The sequence below is a fragment of the Ptiloglossa arizonensis genome, chromosome 5 (genome assembly GCF_051014685.1).
Source record: "Ptiloglossa arizonensis isolate GNS036 chromosome 5, iyPtiAriz1_principal, whole genome shotgun sequence".
NCBI lineage: Eukaryota > Metazoa > Arthropoda > Insecta > Hymenoptera > Colletidae > Ptiloglossa > Ptiloglossa arizonensis.
The window spans coordinates 8,480,607-8,496,198 of NC_135052.1; the positions used below are offsets into that span (position 1 = coordinate 8,480,607).

A 15,592-nucleotide genomic window follows, 5' to 3' on the forward strand; every position below is an offset into this window, starting at 1 on the left:
GACGAGCCGTGGCAATATTCCGAACAGAATGGCAGTTTCGTTCGTTGGTGTCCCCGGTAGGCTGCTAGGTAGGACGGGTTTTTACTCCGTAATCCGCAAACAATGGTTTATGCATTTATGTTTATTATTTTTACGACTCTGCAGTAGGGGTAACGGGCTTCCTAACGAAACTGCTCGGAGCAATTTTAATATCGGCCCCTTTTCCCCGGAAATCTTATTGCCAGCACGAGAGTCGCTGACACGGACCATACCACCATTTCTGGTGAACATTTTGACAAATATCTTTTTTCTTCTCCTTTCGAGGTTACCGGTATGTTTCGCGCGTAATATTACGAGCCCGCAATTTCAAGTGACCACTTCACTTTCCAGAGACTACGACAGGGTGTTTCTTAACTTTTTAACAATTTACAACGATATAAATCTACACGACTCGAAACGTTATTTTTGAGCATCGTACAAGAATTGCTTATTGAATACAAAGTGATAAGAAATAAGAAACATTCATTTGTGAAACATTAATAGTCAATCTTTTACAATTATTTCAAACTTTGAACTTAAGAAAGGACACACGGTCATTTAAATGTATTTCGTAATGCACTCGTAAAGTGTTAATATGCGAGAAATGAAAAAGATCGCAAAGTTCACAAGGTTTCACCGCACCGTACAATCCAAGTTTTTATTTAGAGTCTTTTCTATGTTCAAATAATATTCATCAGTTCCTTACGAGAATATCATCGAGAGATCGAGCTAAACTTCCCGCGACCTATCATTCTACAATATTTAATATCGTCCGTTTAACATATTCCACCTCGATATAATTATCTCCCCGATAAATCTCCGGATCGAAGTAAACCTACAAAGTCCAATAACGCTCCCGAACCCGTTTCCTGCAAGAAAATAGACTCGATCCAATTGCGAGAAATTACCTGGAAGATAACCAGCAACTCGACCCAGAGACCCAGAAGCCTTTTCGCTGTCGAGAGAGACAAAAAAGAAAAAAATGTACCTCTGATCGTTTCCTCCCCCCTCGAGCAATAAAATCATAAAACGTTCGCCATTGTGATCCTAGTCTAGGTTGCGAAGACAGTTACGTCGGCTCGTGCCGCACCCGCTTCCGGTTGACCTCTTGGAAGTCAACGGTTTGGTGGTACAACCGCGCGAAACGACGAGAATGAGAGAAAAAAAAAAAAAAAGAAAGAAGAAGAAAAAATACGAGGAAATGACGCTCGTACGTAGAACGTAGGAGACAACGAGTGGAGACGAAAAGAGAGCGAGGAACGGGGGAGAGGAAAATGACTTGAGGATTTCCGGGGCGACCTAGACAAATTTGATTTTGCACGACGAGCCGCGTTGATTTTCATGGAAACTCCGCTGCTAAGACAATATCCAATATTTTACTGGCAAACATCTCGTCCGACGCTTCTCGCTGACGGGGAATTCCCTGCTTGTGTGAAACGGTGCCAATCCGTTCACGACCCCGCGTTGATTCCACGGGGATTTACGGCAGGTAAAGCGCAAGAAGTTCCATTTGTCGACGAACGAGCACCGACGAACCATTTACGTTTCATTAATGTGGTAATTGTTCGCGAAACCTACGATTCGACGATGTTGCCGACGATGTCGAGAAGAATTTAACCAGCGTAATCTCTACCCCGTACTGAAAATAGAAGACACGTTCAGCGTGTAGAAAAATAGAGAATATCGATTAATACCGTGGACGCCTAGAAAGAGAATTTCTGAAATTTTTACGGTTTGGGATATAGATCAACCTTTGTCGAAACGTATCGTTTAGAAAATAGAAAGAAACTTGCTGGAATATTTAAAATTGTTTTTCGGTAGACGTATCTTTGACGCTTTAGCGTATATTTGGTTCGTGTGTAGCATGGAAATTTTAACGATATATAACACAGTATGCTCTATTTTTGAAATCAACGATGAGTACGTTTTATAAATGTTACATCGGAATTGTGACAAGAGTTTAACTTAAAGATTCCATAGGATCGATTTGGGGGTCGAATGTAAAATATACGATTGTTGTACGAAGTCATTGATCGTAATGGTGAAATACACGCTTTTCAAAATGGCGGGGAACAAGGTTGCAGATGTTATTGGATTATAAATAGAGAAACACGTGAGAGTTTTTCCAAGTGAAAACAAAATTTCTTTTTCAGTTTATAAATTTTCTTCGTCGTCGTGCTCTATTCCAAGATTAGGTCCAGAGGTCCGAGTCTCGACGGATAAATAAAGATGTTTTTCAATCATTTGACCAAGATTCTTGTCTTATCGAAGAGTTTCGAGTTACTTTTGTTCGAAGTGCTTGACAAATGTTACCGTTCAATATCCTACACGAAGTGGAGCCAGTGTGTGGTCCAAATAAATTACGGGACAATCCCCCTTTAATTAGTGCGACAAGTACAAGGAGCGTGACCGCTAGAAAGAAATCTGCAGACAAGCAGGCTACGTTCAAAAGGAAGGCACGAGGTCCTTTTCCCGTGTTCCTCTCGTAATTCGATTCCTGTCGCAGAAGACATCTGCGCTGGAAACGTGAAACACAAGGAATTGGAAAATGTTACTTGTTCACGTCCCCCGAACTTCGATCTCGCTCTTCAAACTGCGAACGTTATTTTCAATTCTTTGCGTACCGTAACCGGTACAAATATTTCTATAAACGGTAACGTACACAATTATAAATACATACACGTGTATCAACGCATCAAACTCGTGGAAACGGATTAACGATAACGCCAGTTTGAAAATTGTAAAGTTCAATTGCGTTTACTTCTTTTCATCGTACGGAACGCTGAAGTTCGTTAAACTTCAACCGGTTGTTATTTTACGGTAGGATCGTAATTGTTCCGATCCAATTCTACTTAAATTGTAATCAAACTTTCGAATACGTAAATTTTTATCTTCGTTCTGGTAGTTGAAACCCTGGTAGTCCGAACTTTTTATTCAATTCCACTCAGAGTCTCGTTTAACTTTCCAGCGTGTAAATTTTTATCTTTGTTCTAGTAGTTGAGGTAAAAACCGGTTCGACCGATAAACTATCTCATTTTATCCAATCACCAGCAGCAAGTTTCCGTTGGCGGGTACATCGGTCTACTTCATCGATAAAGAGGAAAAAAGAAGGCGAGGAAAAAAAGAAGCGACGCCAGAATCAGTTTCGTTGGCCGTGCGCGCGTCTCTGAACCCCGAATCGAGAGAACGACAAGAGGCTGCCATACCGTTTACATCGTTCGAGATAAACTTTTCACTCTACCGCGAAGCCGGTGATTAGCCTCGAAAGTTATATTACAAACAGCCTGTCATCCCTTGGCGCAGATAGTCGAGTGCCTCGAGTGTTCTTTGGCATCGAGAGAAGCTGCGAAGGAGAGGAAGATAAAGGACGAGAGCTGCGAGGACCGAGGCGTCACGTGATCTCTTCGTCTTCTCGCGCAATTTACACGTTGCCTCGTGGAGTTTGAAAAAAAAAACTCGGCTCGAAATCTCGATACCGTTGGTACGTTTCGACCGTTCGTCGAATCGAAAACGTGTAACAAGGGGAATGAAAAATATGAAAGAAAAAATGTAACGACTGAATTTATATCGAACGTTGAAAAATTCCAACATCGTTCGTGATAACTAAATATTACGAGAGAACTAAATATTCCACGAAAAGACGGGTACGTAGTATTTTTCTTCGGTGTGCGTACCCTGAAGTAAAATTTTTAACCTCGCAGTACTAATTACGCCCCACTCTGTACGCGACGAGTAATGCACGTAAATGAAATGAAACGGTCGACGTAAAGTTGCGCAAAAACATTTGAAAATATTGAAAATTACCGCAACGATAACAAGTTACATTGTTTCGCGACTGTGATGCAATTTATCCGGGAACATCCGACGAATTATGAAACAAACGTAATTAAACATCAAATCAAGCCATTCATATTTACCGGTAGACTTAACGAGAAGGAGGATGAACGAGCAGACGCGTTGATCGAGAGAGAGAAAGAGTAATGATGGGGACGTACAAAGACGTTCAGGGATGACGAGAGCTTAGGAAGGGGGTGCAGAGGCAAGCAAGGGCTGTCTGGCTGATGGAGCCTGAAACTGAATTAACCATCCCCGCCCGAGGCCCGTGATCTCGTCGCAACCTCATCTCGGCGACCATTATATTTGTCTTTGTATGCTAAACATTTTGCGGAATTATACGAGCCAAGTTCTGAAGTATTCTTTATCCATCTTTTTCCCTCCCTTTGGATAGAAATTTTCTCCCTTATCTCTTTTTGGATAATGCACGGTGATTGCGTACCGAGCACCCTTCGTAACGATGGAAGTGCACTCTACGAGCAAGAATGCACCAAGCGTTACGATGCAACGCATGTAACGGTAATAATCAATTTATGCAATCTTGAAATCGTTTGAAGGAAAGATCGATCAATTTGCGAAGGAATGAAAAATTATCGAATAATTATTTTTTATCGCGTACAGTGAGTCAAACTTTACGTACTTCGTTACGAGGGATTTTTGTTCAAGTTGATTATTGTATTATTACGTTTCTGGTAATTTCATGGTAAGGGACTATCTCTGACGTAATTACTATACGGTATAATAATTTATTGCGTATGATATAGAATAATATTAAAATGTTTCTTCGTAGTATCTACCGTAAATTATTTTGTAAATAGCGTTTGAAAATCGATTCAATTTTACAAAGTAAACAATTGAAACTTTCTTAAAATAATATTTTGTGGAATCATTTTCTCGTTCAGTGTCTAAATAATTGTTGGTAAATTGCGTGGAACGATAATTGTGATATTTTTTGTAACAAATAAATATGGTGAAACGTTCGAGGTGGGATCGTTGGGAGTTCCATTGGCGAAAAGACAAAGGTGATTCAGAAAATTTCGAGCTATCGACAGTTCTGTTCTTTTACGACGGCGGCGGCCGGCACAAAGGTACGACACTCGAAGAATTGTTGAATCTGCAAGCATCGTGGTAAATATCAAAAGATTCGTTCTAATCTTGCGAATATGTCGACGAGTTTGTGAGTCGGTGTCACGCTGTCTGCATCGTCATAAATCGATAAGCATGTTACCACGTATTCTTATCGATATCAGCATACCGCCTACGATATCGCGCATTACTAAATGCCCGTTTTCGTTTCGTATCCGAGCAAAATTATACATTGGCAGATTTGCAAAAATTGCCAAAAATTTGCAAAGTTGTTGCCTCGTCAGAGAATTGTGCAAACACGTTACTCATAGTTCGTTTCAATCTCCACTCGGAGAGTTTTCGAGAATTTTGTCGCAATAATTTGATTATTATTCTTTCTTTGGAAAAATACAAATTATTTTCCTAATCTTATTATTCGTTAAACGTCTTCCTCGCGAAAGAAAGACTTCTACATCAATTACTTTGGTTTCAAGTAATATATATATTTTTTTGTACATCGACATATTATATTTCAATACACGTAATCTACCGATCGCCATGATTCAATATCGACGTATCTTACGTATTTTGACAACTAATAAATAACATGTAATTTTTGCGACGATGCAAAACCGGAGGTTAGAATTTTTTATTTATTCCGCACCTTTTATCATTTTACCGTTCCTAATAATTTATTCATCGTGTAGAAAATTCGGAACGATTAATAAATAATTGTACACGGTATATAAATCGTAAAATAAGTAGCCGTGTATTAATGCATGCAAAACTTTAAATCTTTGACAATGGAATTTCGCTTTCAATCGCGCGCATATTCTTTTTTTTTTATCGTAAAACCATTATCGCCCCTCTGGTTCGATTTTTCGCAATGTTTTAACTATGCATATTTAATTCTGTTTTGGCAAATTGCTGTATGTAACGAATAATTGAGTATTACTACCTGCGAAACGATCGACAATATGATTTCGAACATTATTTTAACAGTATAGAAGATGAAATAATTTTAAACATTTAAATAAAACGTAACGTGCTAACGTATTGTGCACTCGTGCTGTAAAAGTATAAAATAGAATTTTCTTAAACTTTTGTCAACCATTCGATCCATTGTTACAGAGAAAGTGTTTAAACTGATACGTTTCGAAGTTAGTCGTCCAAATTAATCGATCTTTTTCAATAACGATAAAGCAATTTTCAATGTTACGATGTTATTATTATTTCTGCACGTGTACATTGAAAATTTCTAAATGATACGTTCGGCATTGTCTTTGATCGTTGTAAAAAAATGTTTCAACAAGATAAAAGATACTCTACAAGGACGTTCTCCGTTGGGATAAGAGAACAAAATAGTAACGCAATCGGTTAAAGTAGACGTTGTTAGTGAAAATCTTTCTCTAATACGAGACAGTGTTCATTGCGCGATAATAATTTCTCTATTATTGATAGTGAGAGCAATTTTTAATGCAACGATTGTCTTTATCGATACTCACGTTTCACTCACACGCTCAAGCCCTCCTTTAAACTTTACTCTAATAATCGACAAGATAAAAATCACCTAAACATTCCATCGAATAAATCAAACGCTTCTTAGGGTGTTATTTTAATAATTGACCAGATAAAAACCATCAAAACATTCGATCGAACGAGTCAGGCCCTTCTTCAGATTTTACTCCAATAATTCACCAGATAAAAACCATCTAAACATTCGATCGAACGAATCAGGCCCTTCTTCAGGTTTTACTCCAATAATTGGCCAGATAAAAACCATCAAAACATTCGATCGAACGAATCAGACCCTTCTTCAGATTTTACTCCAATAATTGACCAGATATAAACCATCAAAACATTCGATCGAACGAATCAGGCCCTTCTTCAGGTTTTGCTCCAATAATTGACCGAATTAAAACCATCTAAGGGTTACCGTGATCAAAATTCGATTGTTAATGAATTCGTTGTACGTTAAGTCGAGTAAAATTGCTCGTCCGTGGCCAGATGCCGAGGAATCGGTAGCGGCGGCGTTCAAAATATCATGCTGCGTTACATCGTTAGCGTATAATGAGATTACGGAGGCAATCTTGACTGGAAGGCCAGTATTATGAAGAGCCACGAAAAAAGAAGGTCGCCCGTGCTGTCGAACAAGCGAGAAAAAGCCACAGCACGTTCCAATTAATACCGTTCGAAAACGAAACGTGTTGCTGTCGCTTGCGAAGCTCCTTGATGCCCTTGTCGATTAATCGACTCTGTTTTCGCAACGTGTCCTTATTGATTTATGACAGACCTTCCCCCCCTGACGTCTGACGGACATAAATTACATCTACTGTTTACGCTTTGTTTCAATCGAGACAACGAAACACCGCTGCTTTCGGATCTAGTCCAGAGTCGACCATCGTTCGAGGTACTTCGAACGAATCGTTGACTCGGAGCAATTTTTTTTATTCGAATAAGTGCAAATACTCGAGCATAGGTGTGATTTTTATATGAGTTGGCAAGTTGGCGAACTTAAGAAACGAGGATCCGATTGGCTACGGTTGAGCTTTATCACCATTTTGTACGTATTTTCGATATCGGTCGATTTTGTCACGAAGGGAAACCTTCACGAAAAATGTGACCTAAAGGCTACAAATGGGTTTAGGTATCGAAGAGAGAGTATCGATGTAACGAGATCGAGCGAGATAGAATTTTATCGGTGCATCAATTACGTACGTGTATATTTAATAAAAAAAATGTTACTTTTCGGAATATATTCAAAGAAACGTTACTATTAATTTGGTTCTCTTATACTGATGAAAATAAATTGGAACGCAATTTAGTTTAGTCTGTAATACCAAAATAAGAATAAATAATTGTAACGATTTTATAGAAATAATTTGTTTTCCCCGCTCTGTTGCGTGGCGTGTGTTTTTTAGAAGATCTTTCTGTCTTCAAGAGCCTAGGATTGCTTGTAACCATAAACCGTCTCAAGTTTCCAAACAATCGCTCCAACGTTCAGCAGGGACATGAACCCTAGTCACCAGTGGTCAAACACTCGGACCAAATAGAGATAGAAAATGATAAATTGAGTTCAAAGAAGTTCGTAACAGAGTTAATGAGAACAATATATAATAAAACAAAATAAATATACTCTTCGTAGATATGGAAATCGTCTTATTTGTTGTCGATGCGTGCAACTAGAGGCCTATAAACGACGATTATGAGTCAAAATGGGGACAAACGGAGCGAGTGAAGTGCCCTTTTCATCTTACTAGTTCTCTATAGTGCATAGTTGTTTATTGCAAATGTACAAAATCGAGGAATCGGTTTCCAAAATACGAAGGATTACGCAAATGTGTCATACGGTATTTGAGTTACATCGATTCCGAAAATCAAATCATAAATTAAAAAGTTAACGTAAGAGTGGCTTGTCACTTGTATCTGGTAAAGGGTATAAGAACTAAATGAATCATGGTTCTAGAAATGATTGTCGTTGAGTTCGTTTCCCTAGAAAATTGATTAAAAACACGTAGCTACTAGTCACAGTTTCTAACTTTTTTTTAAAGACACGGTTCAGATCGTTCAACGAAACACTTAAACTTTAAAACAGACCGAAAAAGAAAGTTAACGAATAGTGAACGTTTTACGAAATATTCACCGTTGATTTTATTTATCGTAAAACACAATAATCGAATGGAAAGTAATAAGGTACAGCACGTTCCCAAATTATATATTTAATCGAATAAAAGTACGAAGGTACATTTATTTCGAAGGTAATAGTTTTCGAGATGTTCGGGTACTAAATTATTAGAATTGTCATCTTCGAACTGTCATGGCGCGTGTGCGTGTAACTGTTCAAGGAACCATTGACGCGCTATCGGTGATTCTTCGGAATTTCGTGAATTATTGAATTTAAGATGGACGAACCTTGATACTTTTATTCTCAAAATTCATTGCTGCACCGAAATTTGTCATAAAACATTGGACATTTCGTTTAAGAAAATGCGATCGGTCTTCGTACGTGCCTAACGCTTTAACTTACGAACTAACAGTGTTTGCCATAAGGTACATTTAAAAAGACCTCTGTTCTTTATTATTTCTAAAAACAAATAATCATTAAAGTAACTACTTTCCAACAACTTGACAAATATTTGGACATTCTTCGAATGTAAAGTTTAGTTGTTCTCAACAGCCATTACACGAATACTGATCGAGAAATTAATTCTTCTATTTCCCTAAATTTAAAAAATTCTACGTTGCGCAAGGCGTGCACCCGCTAATTTTCACTCCGTTTCGATTGTTCCTTCGTTGGAAAAAAAATCCTGAATTTTCGATCCAAAATATCTCCTCGACGAACCCTCCCTCGGACGAATCGCGAGAAGAGTGTCACGAACCTTACATTCGAAGAATGTCCAAATATTTGTCAAGATGTTGAAAAGTAGTCACTCAAATAATTATTTGTTTCTAGAAGTAATAAAGAACAGAGGTCTTTTTAAATGCATCTCACGGGAAACACTGTCAATTGATAAGTTAAAGCATCGGGCACGCACGCGGATCGATGACGTTTTCTTAAACGAAACGTCCGATTTTGTTGCGAGGACGTCGCGAGACGCTGCTCGGCGCTCGCGTAACGCCAATTCGGAGCGTAAAAGCAGCAGCGGCGGAATCCGGGCGCCGAAACCCGGTGAAGCGGGGAATCCTCGCCAAAAGCGATGGAAGCTTGGAAGCGTTCGGGCGTGCAAGGGACGTCCGTCGGTGGACGAGCGTCGCGACGCCCGGAGGGGTCACCCTGACCCGGAAGCTCCGCCCCTGTGGAAGTCGAGCCGCCAACCGGCGTATCCAGCGTTCAGGGCACGGTAGGAGGAGCCACCGTGTCCCCTTGGCGCCAGGTAAGCGGCGACCCTGGAACCTCCACGACTGCCTGTTGGCATTTAGTATTGCGCCGACTCTCGTGGCAACGTCGTCTTGGTCTTTTTTCCTTCGCGGAACATTTCCAGCCGTCACCGCGCGCACACGACCACCCGAACCGACCCGACCCGACCGTGTCCCGTATTTTGGGCCTCGCGAACCAACCATAAGTAAACACACGCGAGCCGTGAGACGAGCGCCTCGTCGCCCGTACCAAAGCACCGGCTAACCACCGCACCACTTGCCAGGAGAATACGTGCGTACAGAGGAGATAATAATCAATCGGGAATCGCGCGCGCGAACCATCGAATCCGGGGATCGGCCTCGCGCCAACTCCACGTTCTAGCCGAGCATGGAGGCGAAGATGGAGCCGCTCACACCCCCGCACACACCGCCCACCCTCGACAGATCGATGCACCACCAGCACCAGCTGCCGATCACGTCCCCCAGGTGGATCAGATCCCAGCAGCTGGCGGGGAGATTCGTTCAACAACCACCGAACGGTCAAAACGTCGGCTACCAGGCAGCGTTCCTCGACAATTGGCTACGCGGTGCCGCGTTACTCGCCGTCAGGGGTTGTTGCCCCCAAACCTCGTCCCCGCATCCTTATCACCATCAGAGTCACCAGGGTCTACATCCAGCGATCCCGGTACCACCGCCCGCCTCGTTTCTCACCAGACGACTGCCCGGTCAGAGACCGAAGAAACAGTTCATCTGCAAGTTCTGCAACCGACAGTTCACCAAGAGCTACAACCTCCTGATACACGAGAGGACGCACACCGACGAGCGACCCTACTCCTGCGACATATGCGGGAAAGCGTTCCGCAGACAGGATCATCTCAGGGATCATCGGTGAGTTCGACGGGATTGTGTCTCCGTTCTCGTGAAACCTTGGCTGTCCACGAGGAGGTGATTTTCGTTGCTCGTGAGAACCGGATCGTAGATACTTTGTTACTTACGGTGATACTTCGGGAGGATACGTTTTAAAGGGTCTTGTGTTCACAGTGCGTAGACGTAGTGTGTTTTTCAAAGGGTCGATCCGGTTTCGATACTGTCGAGAGTCGTCGCGCGTTGATAATTGTAACGTTTACGCGGAGCTAACTTTGCAAGCTGCGTTTCGAAGCGTAGCAATTTGAACTTTTCACGATCTACGAACGTTCTCGATAGATCTCCGTCGTTGATCGCTCGCTATTTTCGCGACAGTCGTTAACGAGATCGATCGAAGCTCAAAATCGCGTTACGTATCTTCGCGTTCGAAAAACCTCGAGGAACGATCTTCGTTGCAGCCGGTTTCTAGAGTCTGTAAAGCAGAGAACGAGGTAGTGACGATCGATGTTTCTTTTCCAGGTATATCCACAGCAAGGAGAAGCCCTTTAAATGCAGCGAGTGTGGGAAAGGATTCTGTCAGAGCAGGACTCTGGCCGTGCACAAGATCCTGCACATGGAGGAGTCCCCGCACAAATGTCCGGTCTGCGCCAGAAGCTTCAATCAGAGGAGCAACCTGAAGACTCACCTTCTCACGCACACGGACGTCCCTCAGGATCTGAGGATCGAGGCACCGGTGACGACAGAGTCCAGGATCGCCACCTCCACCACCGTCAAGCAGATGGCGGAGAGGGTGAGCGGTCTGATCCCGATTCAAAGGACCACCACCGCTGCTCCTAAGCTCGGTTTCAGTATAGAGGATATCATGAGACGTTGAACGATTCTTTTTTTTCCCTTTTTTTTTTCTTGAAATTTCTCAATCGTTAACGGTACGCTCGTTTCAAAGAGTGCCGGATCAGCGTGCTCGATTCGTATTCGAAGGATCGATTCTCAAAACGGAAACGCAAGTTTGGATCTTCGGATCCTTGGAAATTTGAATTACGAACGATTTCATGGGAATTTCGTATCGCTCGCGTTCAAGATCGATTCTGATGAACTCTCGACGAGATTTCGAAAATCTCGTAACACCTGATCACGTTTTCGGATCGATCTCGATACTACCATTCGTCACGGTTTTCGTTTACCGCGTCGATATCGTCGGGAACTCCGAGTAGTTTGAAGTAGCTTCGAACCAAAGCGGACGATTCGATTTTGTTAGCTACGACTGACAGGAAATCGTTAGTCTTCGACGTAACGATACGCATTGCGATCGAGGAGTACGAACGAAGCACGTTGAACGGAGGATGTATCATACGTCGCGTTGTAAATATGGGTTTGTTTAAGTTATTCGGCTCAACTTTGTTCGTATCGCGCGGAAGAAGGAACGCACGAAGGTCCACCTTCTTCCTTCTTCTCGTTCACCTGTAAATAATCGTGTACTTATATTTAACTGTAAAGTAGTTAGTCGCTGAATAGACCGAGGAAGAATACGCTCTTCGCGTCTTTCGACGAAGATTTTCATCGACTGCCCCGAGAGAAAACCAGCTGTCGTTACCTCTGGACTCGATTTTATAATTGATTAATCCCGATCTCAAAATAACCAGCGAGAAACTATTTCTCGTATTCTCCACTGGTATTCCATCGTTGAATCATCGCTTCGATCGTTGTACTTTAACGTTGTACTCTCCGATCGACGATACCCTTTGAATTACGTACATCTGCATCGATTTACATGTTCGGTAAATTCGACGCACGATAATTTAATTGGAACCTTCGCATAGTCACTTTCACAATCGCTGTTCAATTATACTTTCAGGATTACACGCATTCGATTCACATTTTGTACGAATTCAACGCTCGGTAATTTTGTTCGAAAGGTGCGCCACCGTTCGGTCACATCCCCGGATTACAAAACGTTTACATTTACTAGCATTTTGTACAACCTCGATGCCCGATAATTTCGTTCGAAACGCGCCACCGGAATGGGTGTTCGATCGCACTCAAGAGTACGATTATCCGAACGTTGAATCGAAACGTGTCTTCACGAAGCGACGAAAAAGAAAAAAAAAAAGAAAAAAAAAAAGAAGAAAATTCCGGTTACGTGGAGGGTTGAGAAGAATCTCCGGCGATAAGGTCCGAAAGCGGAAAGTGAAAACGAAGCCCTCGAAAAGAACCCGGCAGACGCGTTTCGTGCGCCTCCGTCTCGTGAATAACGAGGCGTCGGTGTATCTCTCTCGAGGCGTCAAAATAATTGGTCACTCTGGGCCCAGACAACGATCGGTCCCAGGAAGCCGCAAGGTGTTTTCCTCTATCGAGACGTAAATCGAGTTTCCTGCCCCGTGTACCTACCATCCCTCTCCTCCGGTTTCGTTTCCCCGCGAGAAAATTAGGAATTCTCGATCAGATAAGGACACCCGGGACTAGGGACACCTCCTGGTGGTTACCTACGCCACCTTCCCTCCCTTTCGTCCACCCGTCTCTCACCAGTGACTTGTAAATAGTGTCCCGAAGATCTTTTCTTTTTCTTCTTCTTCTTCTTCTTCTTTCCATCTTTCTTTCTCCTTTTCCCCCCACAATTTTAATCTAGGAAAAGGTCTCCCGATACCCCGTGGACCACCCACGTCCTTGTACATACAGATAGTTTATACCTGAAACGCTCGTGGAAGTTGTCGCGTTTCCCTCGTTACACGGAGCAAACTATTGTGGCTTTTATTCAACGACCCGGAGAGTCTCTTCTCGGTAATTTAACGCGTTACCATTATGTAATTCGAGACAGTCGTGGTTCGAGGTTGCGTGTACCAGCGCGAGGAGAACGCTCGAGAGAGAAACTCTCCTGGACGCGCGCGAACGATCGCTTCGAAGATAAATTTCTTTCAATGTTTCCACGTTTTTTTCGGATGAAATTCAATTCTCGGTTGGATAGAGTTACTAGGTAGGGACACGGTTGTCTCTCGTCCCTAAAGGTCGATTTTCTTTTTTTTCTCTTAATTTTTGCCTTTCGGAGACCTCGAGAATCCGACTTTTGGACGTTTCTTGAATTTCTATCGGAGGCGTCGGCAATATCAACGAAAAGAGAACGCACCGCGCAATTTCGACGTTGGTGGTGATTTATTTCGAACGGATTGTTCACGTTGCGTGATTTTCGGAGCAATCTCCATGCGAGAGTGTGCATTGTACACGTTTGTCGTAGTTAATCACTCGTTGAGGGTGTTCTCGTAGACACCTTGGCCTCTCGTTTCGTGTTCTCGTTCGATTCGTTCGCCGTTAGTCTTATTCGATGCGCAAGGATCGCACGAGTGTTCTAATTAAGTAATTAAAAGTGTTGTGTAATCGTGAGTTCGAGTGTTTGGAAGTCAAAGAATGCGTGTTATCGCGTAGTCATACCAAAAAGAGGTGAAATAGGAGGATACTGTCAGCCTAGTCTATTATAATGTATATTTAAATATTGTTGTTATTGATTGGAAATAGAAATTAATTCAAAGAAACTGCTCACCTGGTATTAATATATTATTATCCTTGTCGTACTCCTTCTTTTTAATTTTTCTTTTCTCGCTCCAAGTAGCTGCAGTAACATTGAAAGTTTTACTGATGAATATCCGTGAAATTTAAATTCTGTAAAATTATCGTCGGAAAAATATTTTTATTCCACAAATCTTTCTTGTTCGTTATTTAATACGAGAAGAAATTAGTTGCGCTAATAAATACTTGCCTTGCCAATTTAATACCTCGAATTAAAAACACGTTACTTTATTAGCTTTCTACATGTTACATAGTATTGCGTTTCATTTCGTTACTAATTTCACGATTAGATACACGCCACCTCTTGCCTGAACCTACAAAAGAAATTTAAACGCAAGAAAATAGGAAACTACAATTATCAAGTATAAAATAACTGTTAATTTCTCGTAAAATTTACCAGAAACATTGACCGTCACGAAACGACAACGTACACTCCACTGTATACAATTTTTCGAAAAAAATTGAGCAACCTCGGACTCGAATTTAAACAATGCCAGCGAATTCAAGGAAAATTTGGACGTTTACCGTAAAAAGTGGGGAAATAATAAACGTGTAAAAGTAATAGCGATAGTACCGAAAAGATAAGACCTCGAAAATGTGTATACTTGCCATTATAAACCTTTTAGTTACGTTCACAATGAAGAATCGCAGATGTGTCCTTTCTGGAATTAATTTTGCGAAGGTACGCGACCCTCCGGGCATCCCTTTGCAACCTCTTTTCAGCGACCTTTATTACGCACACCGTTAGCGTTTAGTTCTACTTGCCGAACTATCACGTTTGCCCAACAATGGCCAGCAGTTAACCTGCTTGCCGTGCAGTTAGCACTGTTTAGCTTTAATTAATTTCCACACCCTCCGGGGCCAATAAAGCATAATGAAAAACCGGGTAAACAGCCCGAACTGACCTATGTGCTTTTTCATCATCGCGGCCACTCGGGATCATTGTTGCGACACTCGTCTCGTTTTCTTGTATGGGTTGATTAATATTTTCGGTTCCCCTTTTATTTTGTTTTCGATACGTATTGGAAGTTGTACGAACGCGTACGTGCTCGCCGTTTCATAGAAACAACTGACCGTTTCCCATTCTCATTGATACGGGACATTGCGCGATTTTGTATTTCTTTTATTTCTTTTCTCAAGATTTTCAAAACATCTTCCACTCTCGTAAATATTGTTACAAATATATTATTGTGACCATTTCCTATTTTCATTAATACGGGACACTGTGGGGTTTTTATATTTGTTTTATTTCTTTTCTCAAGATTTTCAAAACATTTTCCACTCTCGTAAATATTGTTACAAATATAGTACCATATCAATATAGTACAATATACTGACCATTTCCCATTTTCATTCATACGGGACATTGCGTGATTTTATATTTATTTTGTTTCTTTTC

At 41.5% G+C, this 15,592-nt stretch overlaps 1 protein-coding gene across 1 annotated transcript; it reads left to right on the plus strand.

The window, feature by feature from the left end:
- The first annotated feature begins 10,162 nt into the window (after positions 1-10,162).
- On the plus strand, positions 10,163-11,512 carry Odd (odd skipped). The gene is made up of 2 exons (XM_076311489.1): positions 10,163-10,662; positions 11,158-11,512. The coding sequence occupies exons 1-2, from the start codon at positions 10,163-10,165 to the stop codon at positions 11,510-11,512; spliced, it is 855 nt and encodes a 284-aa protein (XP_076167604.1).
- The last annotated feature ends 4,080 nt before the right edge of the window (positions 11,513-15,592 follow it).